The sequence below is a fragment of the Kogia breviceps genome, chromosome 12 (assembly GCF_026419965.1).
Source record: "Kogia breviceps isolate mKogBre1 chromosome 12, mKogBre1 haplotype 1, whole genome shotgun sequence".
NCBI classification, from domain to species: domain Eukaryota; kingdom Metazoa; phylum Chordata; class Mammalia; order Artiodactyla; family Physeteridae; genus Kogia; species Kogia breviceps.
The window spans coordinates 44432444-44458947 of NC_081321.1; the positions used below are offsets into that span (position 1 = coordinate 44432444).

General features: G+C 38.6%; 1 protein-coding gene and 1 non-coding gene across 4 annotated transcripts; one reads left to right on the forward strand and one right to left on the reverse strand.

Annotated features, from left to right (window-relative positions):
* Positions 1 to 1635: 1635 nt before the first annotated feature.
* Positions 1636 to 26498, reverse strand: PRIM1 (DNA primase subunit 1). 3 transcript variants are annotated; one of them, XR_010835825.1, is made up of 14 exons: positions 26306 to 26479; positions 25465 to 25622; positions 16535 to 16641; positions 16391 to 16464; positions 15123 to 15259; positions 14650 to 14708; positions 13526 to 13635; positions 12940 to 13031; positions 12629 to 12770; positions 10212 to 10281; positions 9687 to 9775; positions 4876 to 5033; positions 4389 to 4487; positions 1722 to 2833 (listed from the first exon to the last, which is right to left on the reverse strand). XR_010835825.1 is itself a non-coding variant. In XM_059080517.2 (13 exons), exons 1-13 carry the CDS (start codon positions 26493 to 26495, stop codon positions 2814 to 2816), a joined length of 1347 nt encoding a protein of 448 aa, XP_058936500.2. In that variant the 5' UTR covers positions 26496 to 26498; the 3' UTR covers positions 1636 to 2813. The 3 variants fall into 3 exon arrangements, 2 of the variants coding, with proteins under 2 accessions (XP_058936500.2, XP_066865623.1); XM_059080517.2 differs by lacking the exon at positions 4876 to 5033 and having other exon boundaries at positions 1636 to 2833; positions 26306 to 26498; XM_067009522.1 differs by lacking the exon at positions 4876 to 5033 and having other exon boundaries at positions 1714 to 2833; positions 15123 to 15256; positions 26306 to 26472.
* LOC131767541 (U6 spliceosomal RNA) lies at positions 11113 to 11219 on the forward strand. The gene has a single exon (XR_009338747.1). It is a non-coding gene; the product is annotated as a U6 spliceosomal RNA (small nuclear RNA).
* Positions 26499 to 26504: the final 6 nt, after the last annotated feature.

Below are 26504 nucleotides of genomic sequence, written 5' to 3' on the forward strand. Positions count from 1 at the left end.
GAGCCATGCGGTCCTAAGTTAGCCGACTCCTTCCCGTCCCCCAAGTCGAGGCATTTTTGATACGCGAAGGGCAATTGTAGGAGAAGCAAACTGCTCCCCCGTCGGCAAAGTAGCCACAGCAGTACTGCTACTTTCTGACTTCATTTTCTCAAATAATTCAGGAAAATATGGTGTTAAGTAATGCTGAATGCCACAGAGATTGTATTCACACCATTGGAAGATAGCTGTGACCTAGGTTAATCCTCAATTTTATTTTTGGAATACATAATTTAGACTGAGATTATTATAAAGGTGTAAATTCCCCTATTCAGAAAAAAGAACCATAGGCACATATACAATTCTTTTTGCTTCTGTTTTGGACATTATATCCTGAAACTCCTCCGTTCTAGAGGCCCAGGATCCCACGCTTTATACAGTATGATTTTTAAAAGGTAGAATGTAGCAATGTCTTGTTAATGAAAAGGGTAGGGATCCTGACTCCCATATCCTCTCTCCAGGACTCAACACATACATTTCCTAAACAAGCTAACGCTATTTGAGCTAGTGGCTTTAAGACAATGGTGGCTGCCTTTTAAGATAAGCAATGCTTTGAAAGCTACTTTAAAATTTCTGATATTTTACCATAGTGAAGTGAGGATTAGGATTAGTGAATTAGGATTAAATGATAGTGGAGTTTACCAGGAATGAAAAATTCTGAAATTCTCTTTAGATAGGAGTGGCAATATTATGGAGTGAATAAGAACATGGATTTTGAAGCCAGACTTCTTTGTTTGAATCTCAGCTAGGTTACCTAATGGCGGCCTTTGGCAATTTAATTAACACATATATGCCTCAGTTTCCTTATCTATGAAATGGGGATAATAGTAGCTGCTTCATAGGATTGTTAGGAAGATAAAATTATGTACATTACTTAAAAAGTGTTAAAATTGTTAATAGAATTTCTACCTAATAGTGATCTGGGAGACTTGTCAATGCTGTCCATTTACCTTCAGAAGAAAGGGCCAGCAATAGCCAACCATCTCCTTAGACAAACCTACATTTTGACCATTCCCCTTTCTTTCCCAGCAAGCCCACTGACTTTTCTAACTCTGTTAATGATTAGCTAAGGAAGGATGTATTTTCTTTCTTTGGGTTTCTTTATAAACTGGGCAAGTTTGCAGACGGAAACCAGTTCTGTGCCCTTTGTTTCTACAATTCTCATATATGGATGAGAAGGCAAATCAGAGCTAGGGAAGTCAAGTCTTTATGTTTCTGTTGTCTTCAAGAACCAAACGCTCTTTTACACAAGCACAATATATTCTATATTTTATGGGCAATTATACCGGTTTTTATCAAGGGCTCTAATATTAAAGCATTAAAATGTTTTAATGCTAGACATATTGGAAGCCTAAAACATCTCTTGCTGAAAGCATAATACCAGTCTTTCTACTCATTCTGAGTTAAGATGGACTAATGAGTCTTTAGTAATTAAAAAAAATTTTTTTAAATTTACTTGGCTGCACGGGGTCTGCGAACTCATAGTTGCAGTATGTGGCATCCAGTTCCCTGAACAGGGATCGAACTGGGGTCCCCTACATTGGGAGTGCAGAGTCAGCCACTGGACCACCAGAGGAATCCCAAGTCTTTAGTAATTTTGTATTCAGGAGTTTTAATTGACCAGTTACTGTTTTCCAAAAAGACTGAACAATACATAGTAAACAGAAGCTCAGATGAGGAATTTTACACAATAGTCTTTAATATTTTTTCTTTAAAAATTAGAAAAGAGAAAGAAATGAAAGGCATTTCAGTGTGTTGACTGTATTATAGAATCTGTTTTATATAAATAAAAAAAAAAGGACTGTGGCAATGGAGAAAACAATGTTATAGGTAGTGCAAAGGAAGGAAAATTTTCATAACTCAAGGAAAGCACCAGCCTGATAGCTTGCTTCTCAGTGTTTCTCAAAAGACAGAATGTAAACCAGAATGACTGTTTTGTTAGGTTGGTTGTAAAACCAGGCAAAAGAAATCTGACACATCAGAATCTATCACACGAGATCAAATACAGAAGAAATGAAACCTTTAAAATTAAATTTAAGTGTCTGGAGATATAGAGCCCAAGTGTTTTGACACGTACAAAAGGTTTTATGCTGGTGGAGTTGGTTATTTTTTCTAAATTGCTTAGAAAATTGTTCTGAGGTAAGAAGTTAGGAGCTACAATGGCCAACAGTTGTAAAAAATACTCTACTAGACCCTAATATTGTAACATAGTAACTCGTATCTTTTGAACTAAAGTTTTAGTAGGTGTAGATGCTCATTTTAAAATGATTTTTTAAAAGACAAGCAGCGGGGTGTGGCCTGACCAATAAAAATACCAGTAAGCAAAATTAGGGAGTGACTGAATACACACTCCAGGTATAATTGACTAAAGTGTCTAAGACTTAAGAACAAAACCCTCATTCACCTAGAAATATGGAGGCTGAATCTGGTGAACTGACATCAAAGTCTTGGGCATTTACTGCTCACTTACCTCTATATATGGCAACTGATAGAAGTGAGTACCTATATCAGAAATCTTAGAATTATAATATTAAATTTTACAAATTAATCTGCAGTCCACTTATATACTCCCATTATTGCTCCTTCCAGGAACCTGAATATTCTCCTTTGGTGGTCTCAGGAATCTTTTCAACATAATTATTTTTCAAGAAAAGAAAATATTGCTTTGAGCATTAAGACACATACAGTTCTGCTATATTTATTAAATGGCTCTGAAGTATTTGATTCTTGGTTGAAGGGAGAAGATATCCACATTGGTAAAAAGGGAGTTGTTATCTTCAGAAGTCTTTTTGTAAATCTAAAATGGAACAGATTTTTATCAAGGATAGTAAAGGAAAACAAAACAAAGCCCATTTATTTCACATCCTGATTTGCTTAATGCTTCCATTAAATTCACATCATGCATAAAGATTTGCTTTCACATTTGCTGAAGCCCACATTATAGGCTGAGCTAGTACAGAACAAGAATACAAAGGACTTAATATGCCCAGTTGGAATGGCAGCTTCAATGAGGCTTTCCAAGTTCAGAGTCATCACTGTTCATTCAACAAGCACATATTTGAGTGGCTACTATGAGTAGAGCGTTATCTTAGGCAATACTTTTTAACCACTACACATTTTATTAAAAAATGAAGTGGAAAGGGAGTTTGTATTTTTATAACACTGCCAGTTTTCTATGGTACATCAATCTCTTGAATAATATTCACTGTTGATTTTTTTCCTTTTGGTTTACACATATGCTCAGGTGTCTCCTATTCAAAGAACTCTTCCTTTGACACTGCTATCCTCCTAGCACCTCCTTCTTTCTCACTCACAACAGGATTTTATCAGTTCCCTACTGCATTTGACACTTGATAATCTCCTTGAAACTTTCCTTTCCCTTGGCTTCTGTGACACTTTTACTTAGATCTTTCAACTTCTAAAAAATCATTACCAAGTTTCAAGGATGGCTCCAGTATTTGCACTTTTTGGAGGTCTCCAATTCTACTGTCCTAATACTAATAGCTCAATTGATCTCTTGGGCTCTAGTCTATCCCCTGCTTCTCCCCAGATATACTGTTGCTAGATTTATCTTTCCATTATAGATAAAACTACAAATCATGGCACTCCCTTTCTCAAAAACCTTTAATAGCTTCCCTGTCCCATTTGAATTAAGCTCAAACTCCTAAGACTGGAATTCGAGGCCATCTATACTCTGGCTTCAGTCTGCTTCTTTGGATTTCTCTCCCATCACTTCCTGATGCATCTTTTACCAGATAAGCTGTACTACTTGATGGCCTCTAGAGTGACTTGATGCTTTCCTGCTTCTATGCCTTTGTTCCTGCTCTTCCTTCAAGAATGAACAACCTGTCTCCTTTTTTCACTCCTGTACCTTTATCTCATCAAATCTCTGCTTGCGGAAATCCTACTCATACCTCAAGGTATGATATATTAGCACTGGGGATTAGAATTCGTACAGCAGCTCACTGAAATAGAGTTCAAATACCACCCTTTTCATATAAAATCTTCTCAGGTTCTCTCAATCAGATGAGATCTCTTCGCATTTTGTACTTCTTTGTTTTGTACTAGTTAGTTCTCCTTAAGGGCAGGGGAGCCATGATGTGGAATTCATCTTTGCATAATTCATTTTTGTTTCCCTCATAGTACCTGACACATAGAAGGTATTAAAATGAGTATGTGCTGAATTGAATTAAGGGACCTCAGTTTTCAAAATACTAAGGACAGTGAGATAAACTAGTAACTTTTTTTGAGAGGGCAAAGATTACAGCTCTAAAAATTGTTCACTTGCTGGATGTTTTAAATTACCTGTGCTAAGACCTAAATAGCTATAAGGGAAAGGTATAGAATCTTACCACTCTTCTTGAGAAGTTCTCCTTTTCGAGATTTATCCAGGTTTTCAAGAAACTGCTCAAAAACTTTTACAAAAGGAGCTAGACTGGTCTTCTTGTAATCTAAATTATGAAAGACCATGAATTATAATTAGCATTTTGGCAGCAAGAATAACATGAAAGTATGTTTCTTGTAAAAATTCTCTAGAATAGCGCTGTCAAATAGAAATATAAGAAATGTGTAATTTAAAACATTCTAGTAGCCATATTAAAAGGTGAAATTAATTTTAATAATGTATTTTATTTAACCCTTTATATCTAAAATATCATTTCAACATGTGATAAAGATTGAAATAGTTTACATTCTTTCACTGTCTTTGAAATCTAGTATTTTGTACTTAAAGTACATCTCAATTTAGATACTATATTATCATTGGAAATGTTTGATCTAGATTTAAATTATAAAATATATAGATAAAAAAGCTCATATAACTAATTTTTCCAAACATACTTAGAAGTTTTCCAATTGGGCTTCCCTGGTGGCGCAGTGGTTGAGAGTCTGCCTGCCGATGCAGGGGACACGGGTTCGTGCCCCGGTCCAGGAGGATCCCACATGCTGCGGAGCGGCTGGGCCCATGAGCCATGGCTGCTGAGCCTGTGCGTCCGGAGCTTTTCCAATAATTGAATCGATTATCAGTTTTTAAGTTTAAATTAATTAAAATTAAAAAAAACTGTGGCTAACAGCCACATGTGGCTAATGTATTAGACAGTGCTGCTCTAAAACATCCAAACCACGTGTACACATCTACTCTAGCAGTCAGTCATAGCATCATCTACTGCTATGTGTTAAGTCCCATCAAACATTCCTTTCTTTAGAAATTGTGGCTTCAAAAATAAATAGTTTTACCAACAGAGCAAAACATTAAAAATGTGAAGTCAGGGCCATGCCTTCTGGAAACAATCAGCAGTTGATAGTCACATGCATTAAGTACAGGTATTCTTTGATCTATAAACAGTCTTAAAAATGTACATAAAATTTTGAATATACAATCTTAATCATCCATTTAATTAAACAATCTATAATTAATACCCAAAGGAGGCAAAAATCTAATTGAGGTCAAAATGAGATTTGGATTTTGTCTGCATGGAATTAAGAGTCCTCATAATAGTTTACTGGAAAGAGTAAAAAAAAGAAACTAGGGACTTCACCCTTGGTCCAGTGGTTAAGACTCCACACTTCCACTGCAGGGGGTGTAGGTTTGATCCCTGGTCGGGGAACTAAGATCACGCATGCCATGTGGCCAAAAAGTTAAACAAACAAAAAACAAAACAAAAAAACTATACTTAAAAATGTTTTTAGTAAATGTTATCTGACTTACTTGGGACTGGAAAAGGAATCTTGATGTGAGTATTAAGGATGAATATCTCAATTGTGGCAATTAGGAAAGTAGATTATAATTTTGTTCTAAATTTTTAATATATAAATTTTCTTAAGATAAATATACTTATACCAAAGAAACAATTTAGTTTGGGTTCAACCACATTGTACTTTGAACCTTTAATTCAAGATTGTAAGCTCCTTGGATGAAGGCCTCTATATTTGTTTCACCATTGCAGAATATAATAATAAGCTCTCCATATAATTATTAAACAAATATTTACAAATTAAACAAATATTTACAACTGCCTATTATACAATATATTGAGTACTATGCTAAATTATAAAAAGGTATAAACCATACTACTTGGTCTCAAGAAGTTTTTATTTTTAAAAATTTATTTATTTGGGGGCTTCCCTGGTCGCACAGTGGTTGAGAATACGCCTGCCGATGCAAGGGACACGGGTTCGTGCCCTGGTCCAGGAGGATCCCATGTGCCGCAGAGCAGCTGGGCCCGTGAGCCACGGCCACTGAGCCTGCGCGCCCGGAGCCTGTGCTCCACAACGGGAGAGGCCACAACCATGAGAGGCCTGCGTACCGCAAAAAAAAAAAAAAAAAAAAATTACTTATTTGGGCCATGCTGTGTGGCTTGCAGGATCTTAGTTCCCCGACCAGGGATGGAACCCAGGGCCCAGTGGAAGCTCAGAGTCCTAACCACTGGACTGCCAGGGAATTCCCTCAAGTTTTGGAATGAACTGGAAAAACAACTCCTATATGTAGTGATAGAAAACAATATATAATTAAAGGCCAAACAGGTATATGGATAATTATGAGTCCAAAGAATTGACCAGGGCTTCCCTGGTGGCGCAGTTGTTGAGAATCTGCCTGCCAGTGCAGGGGACGCGGGTTTGAGCCCTGGTCTGGGAAGATCCCACATGCCACAGAGCAGCTAAGCCCATGTGCCACAACTACTGAGCCTGCGCTCTAGAGCCTGTGAGCCACAAGTACTGAACCCGCCTGCCACAACTACTGAAGCCCATATGCCTAGAGCCTGTGCTCTGCAACAAGAGAAGCCACCACAATGAGAAGCCTGTGCACCTCTATGAAGCGTAGCCCGCGCTTGCCGCAGCTAGAGAAACACCGCATGCAGCAACGAAGACCCAACACAGCCAAAAATAAATAAATAAAATTAATTAATTAAAAAAAAATAATAACAATTGACCAATCAAAGTTGACTGAGGTGGCTATGAACTGGGTCTTAGAAAAAAGATTTAATTAGATAGAGAGGAGAGTGGAGAAAATTCCAGGATTTGAAAGGTAGAAGGGAAGGAGCAAATGGTACTAATCTGAAAATGGACAAAAGCTTAGAATCACAGAAACTAAAGAAATAATAAGGAACTTACATATCACCTATTCCAGCCTCCCATCACCTCTAGAGCATCCCTGATTTACTGATGGCTATTAGCCTTTATGAATACTTGAAATGATAGGCAGTGCAGTTTATGTTTGAACACTTGTATTTATTACAAAGCTTCTCCTTATAGGGAGCCAAAACTTGTTTGCTTAAAACCTCTGAACAAAGGAAAAAGATGTCCACAAAGAGATAATATTAAATTTTAAAAGTTGTGTTAACAGTAATATATGCAGTTTGTTAAAAAAAATAGTCCTAACAGGTTTATAGTGGAAAAAAATAGCAGCCCCCTGCCCTAATTCTGACCTCTCCATCTTCTTGAATGGCAACTACTTTTTTCTTTCCTAGCATTCACTTCTAAAAATGAATACTTCCATTGTTACTTAGAAATCTAAGGCCATTCTTCCTATCTCTATGGCTTTTTTGTTGGGGAGGGATAGTAGGAAGGGGCCTGAAAGCTCTTAAGATCTTAATTCTCAGTGTTAAATTTCAAAATGATGTGCCTTGGTGTAGGCACATCATTCTTATTATGCTGAGCCCTTTCAACAAAGGGCTCATTTCTGGGATGTTGTCCTATATAATTTTGACAATTTTTTCCTCCCTGTTTTATATATTTTTCTGTCAGATACTAGACCGCTTGAACCAGTCTTTTAGACCTCCTGAACTAGTCTTTAATTTTATCTTTTTCCTCCTTAAAAAAAACAACTAACTTGTCTTTTTTGTATTACTTTCTGGGAAATCTCAACTTTTCTCTTCCAGCCCTTCCATTGAACTTTTTATTCAAATGGTGATTTTTTTGATTTTTAAAGACCTCTTTCTTGTTCTCTGAGTGTTTCTTTTTCATAGCATTCTGGTCTTGTTTCATGGATACACTATCTTCTCTTATTCTCTGAGGATATCGTTTTTCTTTTTAATGTAAATTTATTTATTTTATTTATTTTTATTTTTGGCTGTGTTGGGTCTTCGTTGCTGTGCGTGGGGCCTAGGTGTGCAGGCTTCAGTAGATGTGGCATGCAGGCTCAGCAGCCGTGGATTCTTAACCACACACAGCGCCACCAGGGAAGACCAGATACCGTTTTTTTTAAAAAAGGTTTCCTTTGTTCCTTGCATTGTCTGTTTTCCCTGAGTTCTTTTTTCCAGTTTATTATTATCCAGTTTATTTATGTTGGAGACTTTTTTCCGATATTGCTTGTAATCATGCTTGTAATGCTTGTAATCATTCTAAATAATGATGGTGGAATGTACTTGTTTACGTATTATGTTAGAGCTAGAATACATGAAGTGATATTCGAACTTGGATTCTTAAAGAAGGGTAGCAACATTTGACTAAAAAGGTCAGAGATGAGAGATCTGCACTGCCCATTACAGTAGTCACTAGCCACATGAGGCTATTTAAATTAAAGTTAAATGAAATTAAAAATCCAGTTTCTCACACTTCAAGTGCTCAAAAGCCACATATGACTAGTGATTACCATTTGGGCCATGCATAACATTTCCATCATCACAGAAAGTGCTATTGGACTCTACTGCTATAGTGTCTCTTGGGTATTGGTATAAGAAGATTTGACTTGCACTAACAGGAAGTTTTATATTCCCAGTTCCTTCAAATTCTTGAATATACAATTTAATCACGGTTTAGACATGTATTTAACAGAACACTCATCTAGATATAAAAACAAAGTAGAGAACAAAGTATTGCATATATAGTAGTTGTTAAATAAATAGTTGTTGAATATAAGACTGTGAGATTCACTACTGGGCATATACCCAGAGAAAACCATAATTCAAAAAGACACATGCACCCCAATGTTCAATGCAGCACTATTTACAATAGCCAGGACATGGAACCAACCTAAATGCCATCGACAGATGAATGGATAAAGAAGACATGGTACATCTATACAATGGAACATTACTCAGCCATAAAAGAAATGAAATTGGGTCATTTGTAGAGATGTGGATGAATTTAGAGACTGTCATACAGAGTGAAGTAAGTCAGAAAGAGAATAACAAATATCATATATTAATGCATATATGTAGAACCTAGAAAAATGGTACAGATGAACTGGTGTCCAGGGCAGAAATAGAGACACAGATGTAGAGAACAAACGTATGGACACCAAGTGGGGGAAGTGGTGGGTGGGCGTGATAGTGGTGGGATGAATTGGGAGATTGGGATTGACATATATACACTAATATGTATAACTAATAAGAACCTGCTGTATTAAAAAAAAAGACTGTGAGATTCAAACAACTGTCAAAACCAACTGACAATTTAACCTTACAATATAGATCCTGGCATTCAGATGTTACTTGTGAATATTTGTTGACTCAAATTGGATTCAACAGCACCATTTGAGCAACTGATGAAGGACAGAAACATTGCTATAATATTATTTGTTACTGAGCTGGTTTCAGGATAAACATTGATCTATTCTGGTCTGAATCCAAGGTGAGTTGATTACTGGAGTCACAGAAAGATGTCTATATAAAAAGATTATGTTAAAGTAAGACTTCAATATATTAACCTACCTCTGGTTCTATGTTTGATATCAGATTCAGCTCCGTTCTCTTTTTCTTCTTCTTTAGTGGAAATAACATCCAATTCATGGCAAATGGAACTACAGATAGTAGAATAAGATAATTTTAAAGTTGGTTCTTGGTCAACATTACCCAGTGTATGAAAGCACATGAATCTCACAAGATTTTCTGTGAAAAAATTATGTGGCCAACTAAATTTGGGATATTCTAAAAACCATAATCTCTTCTTGGAGTTTTCCATGCACATTAGCATATTAAAGACCAGGAAATTTTGCAGTAAAGAATTTTTAATCTGCTTAAGTCAGCATTTCCCAAACTTATTTGATCTCTTTTTTTGCATAATAGCAGCTGAAAAACTTGTGTTCTTTGGAACTCAGTAGGAAATGTTGCTCTGCTAGGGCATCATCATACAGCCTCAGAGAAGCTGCCTCTCTTGAAGGGATCTAATCCAACATACGTCACATTTAGAACAACAATCACAAACAAAAAAGGAGTGATCAGTGATCTGGAACATACCTTATGGTTGGAACAGTAAATGGATCAAACTGATCCACTTTCTGTAAATCAATAGGCACAGAAATGCGACCTGTGAGAACCAAAAGTTGTAAACTGAAGATTGTGGAATACAGATCATTATAAGCTGTCTCCTATGAGTTATTTTTGGCTAAAATTTTAATCTAAGGCTTAGAAAGAGGGTTAGGCTCATCTGTTAAGAGCAGTATTTAGACACATTAGGTGTGTCTTTTCTCTTAACACCAAAAAATAGATGTGAAAGACTGTTGAGCTATTACCTAGTTGCTGTTATTTCTACTTTTATTTCTATCTTCCTCTTCCCTATATCCTCCTATATTTAAGTACAACAGTCTCAAATTTAGAGTCCTCAAAATGGAACAGAATAGATGGAAATAGTTCATTTCATTACCTTGAGTTATTTGCTGAAATTGAAAAGACACCTACTCATGTATTGGCAGGTCTGAAAAGGGGCTGTATAAATGTATACACTGCAGAGTCACTGTAGATTATTAAAGGAAACAAGGCAATTTGGGAGTATTTTTTAAAAAATTATTTATGGGACTTCCCTAGTGGCGCAGTGGTTAAGAATCCACCTGTCAGTGCAGGGGACACGGGTTCGAGACCTGGTCCAGGAAGATCCCACATGCCGTGGAACAACTAAGCCCATGTGCCACAACTACTGAGCCTGTGCTCTAGAGCCCACGAGCCACACCTACTGAGCCCGTGTGCCACAACTATTGAAGCCCCCGCACCTAGAGCCCATGCTCTGCAACAAGGGAAGCCACCGCAATGAGAAGCCCGTGCACCGAAAAGTAGCCTCTGCTCGCCGCAACTAGAGAAAGCCACGTGCAGCAACAAAGACCCAATGCAACCAAAAATAAATAAAATAAAATAAATAAATTTAGTGCTCGCTTCAGCAGCACATATACTAAAATTGGAACGATACAGAGAAGATTAGCATGACCCCTGCGCAAGGATGATACGCAAATTCGTGAAGCGCTCCATATTTTTAGACACAGACGTAGAGAATGGACTTGAGGACATGGGGAGGGGGAAGGGTAAGCTGGGATGAAGTGAGAGAGGCAAGGACATACATACACTACCAAATGTAACACAGATAGCTAGTGGGAAGCAGCCACATAGCACAGGGAGATCAGCTCGTGCTTTGTGACCACCTAGAGGGGTGGGATAGGGAGGATGGGAGGGAGATGCAAGAGGGAGGAGATACGGGGATATATGTATACGTATAGCTGATTCACTTTGTTATAAAGCAGAAACTAACACACCATTGTAAAGCAATTATACTCTAAAAAGATGTTTAAAAAATAATTAATTAATTAATTTTTAAATTTATTTATTTATTTGACTGCACCGGGTCTTAGTTGCAGCACGTGGGATCTTCGATCTTCGTTGTGGCATGCGGGATCTTTAGCTGCGGTATGTGGACCCTTAGTTGTGGCATGTGGGATATAGTTCCCTGATCAGGGATCAAACCCAGGCCCCCTACATTGGGAGTGTGGAGTCTTAGCCACTGGACCACAAGGGAAGTCCCAATTTGGGAGTACTGAATATATGACAGACACTTTTCTAAGCACTTTACATTTTAGATCTTCACCATAACCCACTGCGGTAGGTACTATTATTATCTCCATTTTACAAATGCTAAAACCAAGAGTAATTTGCTTAACATCCGACAGCAAGTGGCAGAGTTGGACTGTTGACACTAAAAAGGACTAGATACTTCTCTAATTGTGTCCCCTGTTTGGATGGGGCAAAGTTTATGCCAATATACCACTGCCATATTTATTTTAAAGTCAGTTTCAGTCCATCAAATCTTATCTAAGAGAAATGTGAAAGAGGAAAGCTAAATCTATTGAAAAAGAACTGAGGGAAGCAGCATAGTGGAAAAAGCATGGAACTTTGAGTTTTAAGAACTGAACTCTTACTAGCTCTGACACAGTATGTCTGTTGCTGGCTGCACTGCAAGGCTTGCAGGATCTTAGTTCCCTGACCAGGGATTGAACCCGGGCCCCATGAGTGAAAGCGCCAAGTCCTAACCACTGGACCACCAGGGTATTCCCCACAATTTGTTTTAAGACTGTGGACAAGTCACTTTAACCCCTTGGGCCACTGTTTTCTCATCTGTACAATGAGAGCTATTGTTCTGTGATTTCTAAGTTCCTCTCCAACTCTACTTCTAACAATGAACCTCAGAAACCCAACTAAAAATTATTTACATAGTGGAAACTCATCAGGCAGCTACTAATCAACAATTGAAAAGTCAGTGAACGCGGGCATTAGCTGACAGAACAATTCTTCAACCTTTACTATTTCAGACATTTACACCCAGTGATATGCTTTCTAAAACAAAAAATAACTTTGATTTTTCTTTTATTTTCCTTACTTTCTTTACATAGTACCTGTTTTAGGATGAACACTAAAAGGGCTCTTCAGTAAATGATTGATTCCTTTGCTAACATTGATATCCAGTCGTGGAAAACAGTACTGGAGCATGATCTCCCACTCAAGCCAGGGTCCACATTTGTCATTTTTGCTGTTATTCTAAAAGTAGATGCAAGTCCAGCATGAGGATCAGTAGGAAGTTTTGAGGATTTCTTTAAAGTGGTTAAAAAGTGATCTTCAACCATCTTTAACTTAGTAAGCAAAACAATCAGAATTTAATTAAAAGTTACATTATTGTATTTGTAATACAGATTTCAGTGGAATATACCTGACATCTGCTGGCTGCTTTCTTCAAATGCTCCCAGCGCTGAAGTGAATTGTGATGCTTTTGGAAGCTTTGTTGAAGTTCATCATGCATTGGTGATGGGTCATTAAGGAACACACTCATTTAGGACACATCAACAAACAACTTATTTTCAGTATGTATTACCACAAAGATATCTAAAGTTCACATATAAAGTAATTATTGTCTTCTAAAATGCAAATATTAAACACATATCCTTAGAGAAATCCCCGTTAAACTATATTAGATATAACAAAGAATGCCAAAATAACTGTAAAGTTTAAGGTAAAACTGGTCCCTGATCTGTACATATTTTGAGGATGATCCCACATCCTTTAAGCAGTCATTAATTTTAGGAGGGTCAACTTCCAAAATGAGGACATTAATTTACAAAACGGCCTCACTTCTTATTGTATTCCAGACTAGAGATTTAAAAACGCAGAAACACAGGAGATGTTTTGTGTAAAAACATTAGACTTATAAGCATATGAGAATATGTAGGCAGAACACATTTATAATATCATAGATCAATACAAGTAGCTCACATAGAAATGGTCTTGGGAAAGGATATTTTCAGGAACAAGGGCTAAAATCTTATCCCAGCTTTCTTTATTCTCAAGAATATCTTGATCAACCAAGGCATAGTCTTCAAAGTATCTTTTTATTATGTTTATAGATTTTCTGTAGGAATAACAATAACAAAGTCCCAACACTATTAGCAACACATATGCCACATGGCTTTTGTCTACTTGGAAGGCTGGTACTTATTTTCACTGAATTTCTAAAACTTAACTAGGTAAAACTGGAATTACATCTCTTCACAGGGTTATAAGAGTTAAATGAGACACTCTTAAGGGGAAATAACCTAGCATAGTACTTGGTTTATACTAGATATTCAAGAAATGTTTACTTTTTAAACTCCAAAATTTAGAAGGTAATAGCATCATAAGTATGTAACAAGGGTGGAAAGCAACCAAGTCAGGACAGCAAAGTAATACATCAGTACTAGGATGTGGGATACAGTCTATAGTTTCTACTCTGAATTGCTTGCTTTAACACCTCAACACTTATATAGTGCTTAGCAGTTTGAAAACAGACTTCACATCTACTGTTTATTTATTTACCCACGCCCCCTGCAGTGGAAGCGCAGAGTCTTAACCACTGGACCGCCTGGGAAGTCCCTCTACTGTTTCATTTTATCTTTGCTACAACTCTGTGAGATAGATGGAGCAGACATTGTTCTCCCTATACTGGTAAGAAACAGAGGCTCTAATATTTATCAAGGTTGTATTAAACTGGCAGAATAGGGATTCTTACTCCTAATGCAAATCCTCTTTCCATTATCCTGGAGAAGTAGTGAATTCGGTGGAATCAAGCAGACCAGGACATGAATCCTGAATTTAATAATTACTTGTGTGAAGCCAAGCAAATTATACACTCTCTCCAAATCTCACTTTTCTCATCTGTAAATGGAGATACCATCATGTATCTAATGAGGTTGTTGTGAAGACCAATGAGAATATTTGTGAAGCACCTATCATGAATACTGGAGCATATAAAATAGACACTCAATTAACTCTAGCTATTATTATTGTAAAATACTACCCCAGCAGAGAAAATTGATCAGGTAATTCTAAAAGCACATGCAGGTATATCAGACGCAACTTAAACTTCCTGGAGTCTTTTCCAACAGACCTGACAAAAGGATGAATCTTTTCACTTAGGTGAACTTTCTTTTTAACATCTTGACCACCCTGAAAAACAAACCATCAAAAAAACACTTCGTGTATATTATGTAACATAAATGAAATAATTAAATCTTTCTTTAACGTGTTCTAAAGATATTGATTAAATTCTGTCAAAGTATAGAACCTTGGATGCCATTTTATATAGTCTCAATACCTGTAACTTTCTGGGTTAACTTTACTTGACATACTTGAACCAGAAAAGTAAACTAACCTTCCTTATGCCACAAAGGAGAATGCTTAACAGCAAAATATGAAGCATCTTAAAAAATGTAGCTACTATGATTTTAATTGATCTACTGGTAAAATCATCTACTCTGAAATACGAATTCTTAAAAGATAGTTTAATTTTGTTACTAAACATACCAGGCTTGGTAATATCTAGCAAACAAAGAAATGTAAATATCATTAAGAAGACCTTACCTTTAAAACACTCAAATATTCAACTATCCCAGAACGTACTGCAGAGGACAGTTTTCTAACTGATTCATCACAGACCCAGCAATGAACACCTCTCCTTCCAGAATATACCCAGAGACGATGTTTAAATCCAAAGTCTTCTGAGGTGGGGAGAAATAATAGGTTTTAAAACAAATCTATGAATTCCTGGTTCTTGCTTACTTCTTTAGCTTCATTTTTTTAACCTCTTATCCACATGTACTCATCTTAACTATATTACAGTTGACCCTTGAACAAAGTGGGGATTGGGGTGCCAATGCTCCCCAGTCGAAAATCCATGTATAACTTATAGTGGGCCCTCCATAGAAACAGTTCCTCTGCATCAGTTCCTCTGTGTTTGCGGTTCCACATCTGCAGATTTAAACAACTACAGATTGTGTAGTACTGTAGAATTTACTATTGAAAAAAAATCTGTATAAGTGGACATGCGCTGTTCAAACCCATGATGTTCAAGGGTCAACTGTACGTTACTTGTATTGGGTTGGCCAAAAAGTTCGTTCGGGTCTTTCATACCCTCTTACAGAAAAACCCGAATGAACTTTTTGGCCAACCCAATAGTTTCCCACGCCCCCCCATGCTCTTGCCTTCAGTTCTTTACTTATCCTGGTCTCTCTGCTAAGAATGTCTTCATGCCCCAGTACTTCCATTTCTCTCCCTGACCAACTGCCATTTATCTCTAAAGACCCTGTCTAGGGATATTAAGACAGTTAATAAATTTAAAGTGTTTGGAACAGTGCCTGGTACATCATAAGCCTCCTATATAGCTATTATTACTATCATTATCATCCTCATCATCACCTCTTCTAGGAAGCCTTTCCTCATCTAATCTCTTCCCATTCCTGTATGCACTCCTGCTGTTCTATATCCCCATAGCATCCTGTGCATATTAATGCATATGTAATCCTGAATTTTCTTGTTTCCTCCTTAGACTGCATAACCTACCTGAGGTAAGAATTGTTATCTTTCATAGTTCCCTCATCTAGCACAGTACCCAGCTTGCAAGAGTTGCTCAATAGATGATTGAATTGGGAAAAAATTAAATGATTTGATCAGTAGCTTTATCAAAGTTTTAACTACAACTTTATTCTAATCTTTTATTTTCCCTAGCATATGTTTCAAAGAAACATGTCAGGAATTTATGAGATTTGATTATAAAATGGTATAGATAGGTTAATATTCAGAAGAAAACAGATTGTTGCGTTTGACCCCACTCAGATACTGTTAATACTTGCCCTTCAATGCTCGGTCGATGATGTGTATGGCCATCGTCATGAGGGTCCAGCACTTAGAACATATGTCTGCAGAACTGGAGCAGAATCATCATTACTCATTGTCAGTGATACCACCCACCTACCATCAAAACATGTGGAACTCACCTACAACATCTCCTCACATCGTCGTAGTCTGTCATGTCAATGTCAAACACCAGTTCTTTTTCCTGAGCCTGGAAAGCTCCCAGCTTCACTGTATTGTGTTGATTGGGCTACAAGTACAAAATAACCGTCAGTTTCTATAACAGCTGCCATGCTGCCAGATATGCTTATTTTCTACCTACACAGAAAAAGTGGCCAAAGAGAAGTGAAGAAACCATATAATGCCAAGTCTATGTCAGTTGAAGCTCACTGACTTGATCCTACACATCCAGAATTGATGACAGTGTAACTTTCATCTACTTAAAACAAGATGTGATAAATACATATTACCATATTTTTTTCTAGTTCTATTGAGATATAATTGATATATATGACATTGTATAATAAACATCTGTTGATCAATAGAAATCATGAGTTTTTAGGTTTCTGATAAGGAAAAGTACATACAAATAATTAATGCCCTACTGCAAGGTATTTTAAGGACCTTTAATTGTTACTGGACATATAAGTAACAGACATGTATTTAAAAATTTTCAATAATTCAAAAAGTTCTCTCAATTAGTCTGGTTCAAGCTGTAAGTAATCTCCTTTGAGGTGATGGACTACCTGGTAAAAGTGGACTGAATACAAATACTTATTTGGCTTCCTCTAAACCTGTGCCAAAATAAAAGGTTGTTTTTTTTTAAGGTACAAGTCTTTTATTCATTCACTTACTTTTTAATTCTTATTGAAGTATAGTTGATTTAAAATGTGTTAGTTTCTGCTGTACAGCAAAGTGAATCAGTTTTACATATACATATATCCACTTAAAAAAAAATTTATTTATTTTTGGCTGTATTGGGTCTTCATTGCTATGTGAGGGCTTTCTCTAGCTGTGGTGAGCGGGGGCTACTCTTCATTGCAGTGCACAGGCTTCTTATTGTGGAGGCTTCTCTCGTTGTGGAGCACGGGCTCTAGGCGTGTGGGCTTCAGTAGTTGTGGTTCGCGGGCTCAGTAGTTGTGGCACATGGGCTCTAGAGCGCAGGCTCAGTAGCTGTGGTGCACGGGCTTAGCTGCTCCGTGGCATGTGGGATCTTCCCGGACCAGGGATTGAACCCGTGTCCCCTGCATTGTCAGCCTGATTTTCAACCACTGCGCACAATGGAAGCCCCTATCCACTTTTTTTTTTTTTTGGCATGTGGGATCTTAGTTCCCTGACCAGGGATGGAACTCGAGCCCCCTGCAGTGGAAGTGCAGAGTCTTAACCACTGCGCCACCAGGGAAGTCCCTAGCCACTCTTTAGATTCTTTTCATATGTAGGTCATTACAGAGTATTGAGTAGAGTTCCCTGTGCTATACAGTAGGTCCTTATTAGTTATCTATTTTACATATAGTAGTGCATATATGTCAATTCCAATCTCCCAATTTATCCCTCCCCCCTCCTTTCCCCCCTGGTAACTGTAAGTTTGTTTTCTACATCCATGTCTCTATTTCCTTTTTTTTCTGGCTGTGCCCCACAGAATATGGAATCTTAGTTCCCCGACCAGGGATCAAACCCACACCCCCTGCGTTGGAAGTGTGGAGTCTTAACCATTGGACCGCCAGTGAAGTCCCTGTGATTGTATTTGTTTTGTAAGTAAGTTCATTGGCGTAAGTCTTTTAAAAAAGAACCAGAGAGGGGCCTGGTGCTGACCCGAGCAGCCCCTTTCCCTGCCTGACCTGCATGACCAGGCCCCTCCCCAGGAGGCACAGCTGCCTGAGGGACGGGCACTGGGTACCTCAGGGTGAGCAAAGGCCATGGGGCTAGCGGCACAGCCTGTACTCCCACCCTGAAGTTCCCCAACTGCACCTTTGTTGAATTGTGGTAGCTAGGAGGATATTGGGGTGAAGGATGATGTCTTGGCAGCTGAAGCTGGGGCAAGAACCCTGGGCTCGGGTAAGGAGCAGGGGGAAGAAAATACTCTGGTCTTAAGGCCAGCTCTGTCCTCAGTAGGCTCTGGCTTCCTGCCCTGGCTTTCCTCTGATGCTGTAAATTTTCTGGTCCCCTTGGGTCTGGGGACAGTGTTGCCTTCCATGTCTAGACAAACTGTTGTAACCAATCTTTTCTAACACAATAAAGAGATGTCCTGGAAAAAAAAAAAAGAACCAGAGAGGAGACAATACCACCACAATTTTTTTTTTTTTTTTTTGCGGTACGCAGGCCTCTCACTGTTGTGGCCTCTCCCGTTGCGGAGCACAGGCTCCAGATGCACAGGCTCAGCGGCCATGGCTCATGGGCCTAGCCGCTCTGCAGCATGTGGGATCCTCCCAGACTGGGGCACGAACCTGCGTCCCCTGCATCGGCAGGCGGACCCTCAACCACTGTGCCACCAGGGAAGCCCCCACCACAATTTTTATAAGGAGAACCAAAAAACTGAATCTTCAGCTCTCAGTAAAGGATAAGAAGGAACCCAATTTACACCTCAGAATCCCCCAAAGTCGCAGGAATAGGTGACAACAGGTATCTCTGGAGGTGAGATTAAAAACAAGAGGACTAATTTAAAATCTACTTATGAAGCAGTTAGTTCCCCATAGTGCTACACTTACTCTGTGGAGCTAGGTGACTGTACTTCCATTTCTCTGGCAAAGATACCTGAATTATTATCTGCAGAGCATAAAACAGAGGGTCTCTGGGCTGGGGAGGGGACAACAGGCACAGCTGAAGAAGGATGTGTTGTACAGATATTCAGAGGATTAATTAGACCTTTACATGGGGAATGCTGAGACCCAGCCCTCTCCTCTGTACCCTTCCACTAACACCCCAGGCAGGAGACGGGAAAACTCCTTTCTGAAGACTCTGTACAAGTGTGTCAGGCACTGTTATTAGGCTCTAGGAATAGATCAGTGATCAAGTGGAGTTTTCATTCTAGCAAATATCTAGAGAAATTGACATCAGAGATTCGCCCCAATAAAACAGCCCAGCCCGATCACTCTGTAGTAAAGAAATCTCAGCCATGTATACAGAGTCTCCAATCAGCCTTTTAGTACTCTATTCTTAAATATAAGCAACAAGCAAGAAACTACCAGACATATGAGGAAAACCTCTGATATGAAAGAGTGGAAAAAACCAGAAAAAATGCACCTTTAGAGAAAAGAGCCTGTGGAACAGAAAAAAATTTTAAAAACTATCATAGATATCCTCAGTGAGAGAAGATGTATCAATGAAAAAAGTACAGGATGTGCTAAAAAAAGTTCTTGGAAATGAAAATGTAATAGCAGAAATGAAAAACTTTATGGGAAATTCCCCAGAAAGTAGAGAAAAAGGAGACTAAAAAATAGCAAGAAAAAAATAGAATTAGAAGACCAGTCTAAGACATAAAATCCACCTTTAGGATTTCTAGAGACCAGAGAAAATAGGTAGGAAAAAATATATTAAAAATAAAAAGGGTCAGACCAGAGGGCAGACAGCAGAAGCAAGAACTACAATCCTGCAGCCCGTGGAACAAAAACCACATTCACAGAAAGACAAGATGAAAAGGCAGAGGGCTATGTATCAGATGAAGGAACAACATAAAAACTCAGAAAAACAATTAAATGCAGTGGAGATAGGCAACCTTCCAGAAAAAGAATTCAGAATGATGATAGTGAAGATGATCCAGGACACTGGAAAAAGAATGGAGGCAAAGATCGAGAAGATGCAAGAAATGTTTAACAAAGACCTAGAAGAATTAAAGAACAGAGATAAACAATACAATAACTGAAATGAAAAATACACTAGAAGGAATCAATAGCAGAATAACTGAGGCCGAAGAACGGATAAGTGACCTGGCAGACAGAATGGTGGAATTTACTGCTGCAGAACAGAATAAAGAAAAAAGAAAGAAAAGAAATGAAGACAGCCTAAGGGACCTCTGGGACAACATTAAATGCAACAACATTCACATTACAAGGGTCCCAGAAGGAGAAGAGAGAGAGAAAAGACCCGAGAAAATATTTGAAGAGATTATAGTCGAAAACTTCCCTAACATGGGAAAGGAAATAGCCACCCAAGTCCAGGAAGCACAGAGATAAGCCCAAGGAGAAACACGCCAAGACACATAGTAATCAAACTGGCAGAAATTAAAGACAAAGAAAAATTATTGAAAGCAGCAAGGGAAAAACAACAAATAACATATAAGGGAACTCCCATAAGGTTAACAGCTGATTTCTCAGCAGAAACTATACAAGCCAGAAGAGAGTGGCATGACATATTTAAAGTAATGAAAGGGAAAAACCTACAACCAAGATTACTCTACCTGGCAAGGATCTCATCCAGATTTGATGGAGAAATCAAAAGCTTTATAGACAAGCAAAAGCTAAGAGAATTCAGCACCACCAAACCAGCTCTACAACATATGCTAAAGGAACTTCTCTACGTGGGAAACACAAGAGAAGAAAAGGACTTACAATAACAAACCCCAAACAATTAAGAAAATGGTAATAGGAACATACATATCGATAATTACCTTAAACGTGAATGGATTAAATGCTCCAACCAAAAGACACAGGCTTGCTGAATGGATACAAAAATAAGACCCATATATATGCTGTCTACAAGAGACCCACTTCAGACCTAGGGACACATACAGACTGAAAGTGAGGGGATGGGAAAAGATATTCCATGCAAATGGAAATCAAAAGAAAGCTGGAGTAGCAATACTCATATCTGATAAAATAGACTTTCAGATAAAGACTGTTACAAGAGACAAGGAAGGACACTACATAATGATCAAGGGATCAATCCAAGAAGAAGATGTAACAATTATAAATATATATGCACCCAACACAGGAGCACCTCAATACATAAGGCAACTGCTAACAGCTATAAAAGAGGAAATTGACAATAACACAATAATAGTAGGGGACTTTAACACCTCACTTACACCAATGGACAGATCATCCAGACAGAAAATTAATAAGGAAACACAAGCTTTAAATGGCACAACAGACCAGATAGATTTAATTGATATTTATAGGACAGTCCATCCAAACAGCAGATTACATTTTCTTCTCAAGTATGCACAGAACATTCTCCAGGATAGATCACATCTTGGGTCACAAATCAAGCCTCAGTAAATTTAAGAAAATTGAAATCATATCAAGCATCTCTTCTGACCACAGTGCTATGAAACTAGATATCAATTACAGGGGAAAAAACGTAAAAAACACAAACACATGGAGGCTAAACAATACGTTACTAAATAACCAAGAGATCACTGAAGAAATCAAAGAGGAAATAAAAAAATACCTAGAGACAAATGACAATGAAAACACGATGATCCAAAACCTATGGGATGCAGCAAAAGCACTTCTAAGAGGGAAGTTTATAGCAATACAATCCTACCTCAAGAAACAACAAATATCTCAAATAAACAATCTAACCTTACACCTAAAGGAACTAGAGAAAGAAGAACAAACAAAACCCAAAGTTAGTAGAAGGAAAGAAATCATAAAGATCAGAGCAGAAATAAATGAAATAGAAACAAAGAAAAAATAGCAAAGATCAACAAAACTAAAAAATAAATTTTAAAAAATAAAAAGGGTCAGAATGGTCATTATCAAAAAATCTAGGAACAATAAATGCTGGAAAAGGTGTGGTGAAAAGGGAAACCTCCTGCACTGTTGGTGGGAATGTAAATTGATACAACCACTATGGAAAACAGTATGGAGGTTCCTTAAAAAACTAAAAATATAACTACCATACAACCCATTGATTCCACTAATGGGCATATACCCTGAGAAAACCATAATTCAAAAAGAGACATGTACCACAATGTTCATTGCAGCACTATTTACAATAGCCAGGACTTGGAACCAACCTAAATGTCCATCGAGAGGTGAATGGATAAAGAAGATGTGGCACATATACAAAATGGAATATTACTCAGTCATAAAAAGAAACGAAACTGACTTATTTAGTTAGGTGGATGGACTTAGAGTCTGTCATACAGAATGAAGTAAGTCAGAAAGAGAAAAACAAATACCATATGCTAACGCATATATACGGAATCTAAAAAAAAAAAAAAGGTACTGATGAACCTAGTTGCAGGGCAGGAATAAAGATGTAGACATAGAGAATGGACTTGAGGACACAGGGTGGGAGGGGAAAGCTGGGGCAAAGTGAGAGTAGCACTGACATATATACACTACCGAATGTAAAATAGTTAGCTAGTGGGAAGCAGCAGCATAGCACAGAGAGATCAGCTCGGTGCTTTGCGATGACCTAGAGGGGTGGGATAGTGAGGATGGGAGGGATGCTCAAGAGGGAGGGGATATGGGGACATATGTATGCATATGGCTGATTCACTTTGTTGTACAACAGAAACTAACACAGTATTGTGAAGCAATTATACTCCAATAAAGATCTATTAAAGAAAAAAAAAAGGAAAATTTCCCAGGATTGAAGGATACGAGCTCATGATTATATGGGTCCATCAGGTATCTAGCATAATAGATGAAAAAAGATGTACACCAAGGTACACCATTAGGAACAGAGGGGATAGATAGAAAATCCTAACAGCGGGGCTTCCCTGGTCTGCCTGCCAATGCAGGGGACACGTATTCGAGCCCTGGTTCGGGAAGATCCCACATGCCGTGAAGCAACTAAGCCCGTGTGCCACAACTACTGAGCCTGCGCTCCAGAGCTCGCAAGCCACAACTACTGAAGCCCACGTGCCTAGAGCCCGTGCTCCACAACAAGAGAAGCCACCTCAATGAGAAGCCCGCACACCACAATGAAGCGTAGACCCCGCTCGCCCCAACTAGAGAAAGCCTGCACACAGCAAAGACCCAACGCAGCCAGAAATAAATAAAATAGATACAACATTAAAGAGATAAAAAAATGTTTCTTTAAAAAAAAAGAAAATCCTAAGAGCTTCCAGGTCCAACACAATGGAACAGGAGTCAGAATGGCATTAGTCTTCTTAACAGCAACATTGGAAGCTCGAAGATAATGTAGCAATGTCTTCAAAATTCTGAGGGAAAATGATTTACAAACTCAATCATTAGTTAAGCATAAAGATAGAATGAAGACTTTTTCCAGATACAGAAGGTATGAAATATTTTGTCTTCCATGCACCTTTTCTTAGGAAGCTCCTGGAGGATGTGTTCCACCAAAACAAGGGAGTAAACCAAAAAGAGAACATAGGATCTAGGCAACAAGGATCACAGGAGAGAGGTGAAAGGAAATCAGGGTGATTACAAGATCATATTTACCCCTCAGGCTTAGAGAGGAATCAATCCAGAATGGAGTTAAGAAGGCTGCAGGAGAAATTTCTTCACGATGAAACTGATAAAATACTTGATGGATTTGAATACATTGGGAGATTTATATAATTGGCAGTTTGGGGTTGAATTAGTGATCTAATCCTAATTTTTAACAAACATACTAAGAACATGTGGCAATAGGAAGGTTCTCTGTGTGGTGAGGGTAGGGGGTGAGATTAAAAAAAACCCTAAACTCTCATCTGCCAGAGTGGAAGGTCAGGAGATAATGCTTAAAATGGAAAAATAGAAGAAATTTAATCATGTTATTTAGAGACAAGGAGGCAAATACCTTAAAAATCAGCAAAAAGAAAATGCTTGCCTCTGGGGAGCAAAAAATAGGGGGAAAAGTAGGAGACCTTAAAAAAAGAAAAAAGCCTAATTAATAGTAGTTGATTCTGTAAACTACGTGCATATGTAACTGATAAAAATCTCAAACAAAACACACAAAAAAGGTGTATAGATGCCTCTGTCTTGGTCCAATTAAAAAAATGACACTTTCCCCCCACTTCTGTGCTAGGGAGGAGTAGAGTGACAACTTGACCCTTCTACAGAGACTTCAGTTTTAATCTCCACCTCTGACGAGGAGTAAACTGTTCCAAAGCATTTTCCCTGCCTGCCTTATCTTACCTCTTCTTCTCCCCTTCCCCTGGGATTTAGAGTCAGAAAACCTGGATTCAGGTCCCATTTCCCTCATTTAGAAATTGTGTGACCTAGGGCAAATTATCGAAGTACTCCTTTGTAAAAAGAATAATGAGGATTGATATGAAAAACAAGTTATACAACATATGAAAAAGCTCCATACAAAAGCTATTATTTCATGTGTATAATTTCCCCACCATGTGTGTATTTTTAAGGAGAGGAAGAAGGGCAATTTTGGTATGTTCATTCATTCAACAGATAATTACTGTGTACTCTCTGCCTAGCAGTATTCTAGGCACTTAGAATGTATCAGTGAGGTGAGCCAGTAGGAGGAATGGCAGGCTGCAGAGGCCTCACTGAGTAAGGACTTTAAGGAGGTGAGGGAATGAACCAAGAAGATATTTGGGGAAATGGGTTCTAGGCAGTGGAAACTGCTTGAGGACGGGCCGGTGTGGCAGGTGAGGAGTGATTGAGCAGGAGAGAGGGGCTCTTACTCGGAGTGAAATGGGGAGCCACAGGAGAATGGTTTTGAGCAGAGGAATCATGACAATCTTACTTGTTTTAAAAGGACCCTTCTGGCTGCTGTGTTGAGAATAGTCTAGAGTCTACAGGAGCAAAGTGTCAGAAAGTTTTTACAGTAATTTAGATTAGAGATGGTGATGATGATGGTAGCAGCACTAGTAGCAGTGGTTGGATTTTAGATATTATTATGGTAGAGCTAAAGAGATTTCCTAGTGAAACAGATACAGGTGTGAGAGAAATAGAGAAATCAGGAATGATTCTCTCCAATGCCCTCTGTGCTCAACCACGCTGACTCCCTAGTCTTTTAGCCAGATATATATTTTTTTGTCCTAGTGAGAATACAGCCAATTCACTTCCAAACAATTTCCAGTCAGTAATGTAAAGCATGAAAGGACAATTTGTGGCTCTTCAACTAAAATAAGCTCTAAAAATTTATCTCAAAATGCTAGGGGCACCAATCCATTCTAGGTTTAAAAATCAACAAACTACATAAAAAATCGGTTTCTTACTCTGTGGGAATATACCGCGCCTATATCAATCTTGTACGGATTCATTTTCTGCATCTCCTTTTCCAGATCACTCTGGTTGTTGAAGGATTGGTAACGAATGTAAATATCATCTTTCAATGTGAAGGAAAATTCACGGTGTTGAAAGTAATTCTTTACCACTGCAAAATAAATGTACACTTTAAAAGTTAATTTGGTACTTTACCCAGCTCAGAGCATTAAAACATTAACCAATGAGAAGATATTTTTAATGAGTCCTCTGTGCTCAGCACTGTGCTACATGTTAAAAAAAAAGAAAAAGAAAAAGAAAAAGACAAGAACTAGTTCCTAATTTGAAGGGGTTTACCATCCCGCATCTAACAGGGAAAAGTAAAAATGAGGAAAAAGATGCAGAAATATTTTCAATATGTAATACCACCTCTCTTTCCTCGGTGGGCACTAGTAAATTCCTGGGAAGAGTTAAGTACCTCTCCTCTTTTAGGAGATGCCCCTCTGTCCCTGAGCAGATCACGCCTCTGCAGCTTCATGCTATGACCCGGTAACCCCCCTTGGCTGCAGATAAACACCGAACCGAAAGTGAGTCCGACCACTTGAGTCTGACCAAGGAGTGACAGGAGCAGCGGCTCTGCCTTACAATGCGTAGCGTAGGCTGGTCATTACAACCTCTCTCGGCCCATTTACACCTCAGAGGTGAGGGGGAGGGCTCAAGATAACGCACGACGGTGCCCGGCACAATGCCTGGCGCACAGGAGGCACTTCATATTGTCATTCCAAGGTACCCTCCTGAAACCTCCTCACGTTCCCCTCCCAACCCACTACCCACCCCGCTCCCCGCCTCCATCACCTCCGCCATAGTTGAGCCAGCGATAGTACTGAGCGTAGGGAAAGAGCCTCCGGTAATAAAGCTTAAGCAGCTCGGGCAGCTCGGCGGGGTCAAACGTCTCCATGAAGCGCGGAACCTCAACCCAGGGAGGACTGCCGCGAGAAATGGCGGGAACCACACAGCTGGAGCCTCCGCCACTGCGCAGGCGCATCGTGGCCGC

Bases quoted from the DNA above. Each gene is read 5' to 3' on its own strand.
- PRIM1 (XM_059080517.2), bottom strand. From the start codon at position 26,495: ATGCGCCTGCGCAGTGGCGGAGGCTCCAGCTGTGTGGTTCCCGCCATT. The intron at 15,260-16,390 runs GCAAGTATTAAC...TCCCCACCTCAG, and splicing joins CATCGACCGAGCATTGAAGG to AAGACTTTGGATTTAAACAT. The intron at 4,488-9,686 runs GTAGGTTAATAT...TTCATAATTTAG, and splicing joins TATCAAACATAGAACCAGAG to ATTACAAGAAGACCAGTCTA.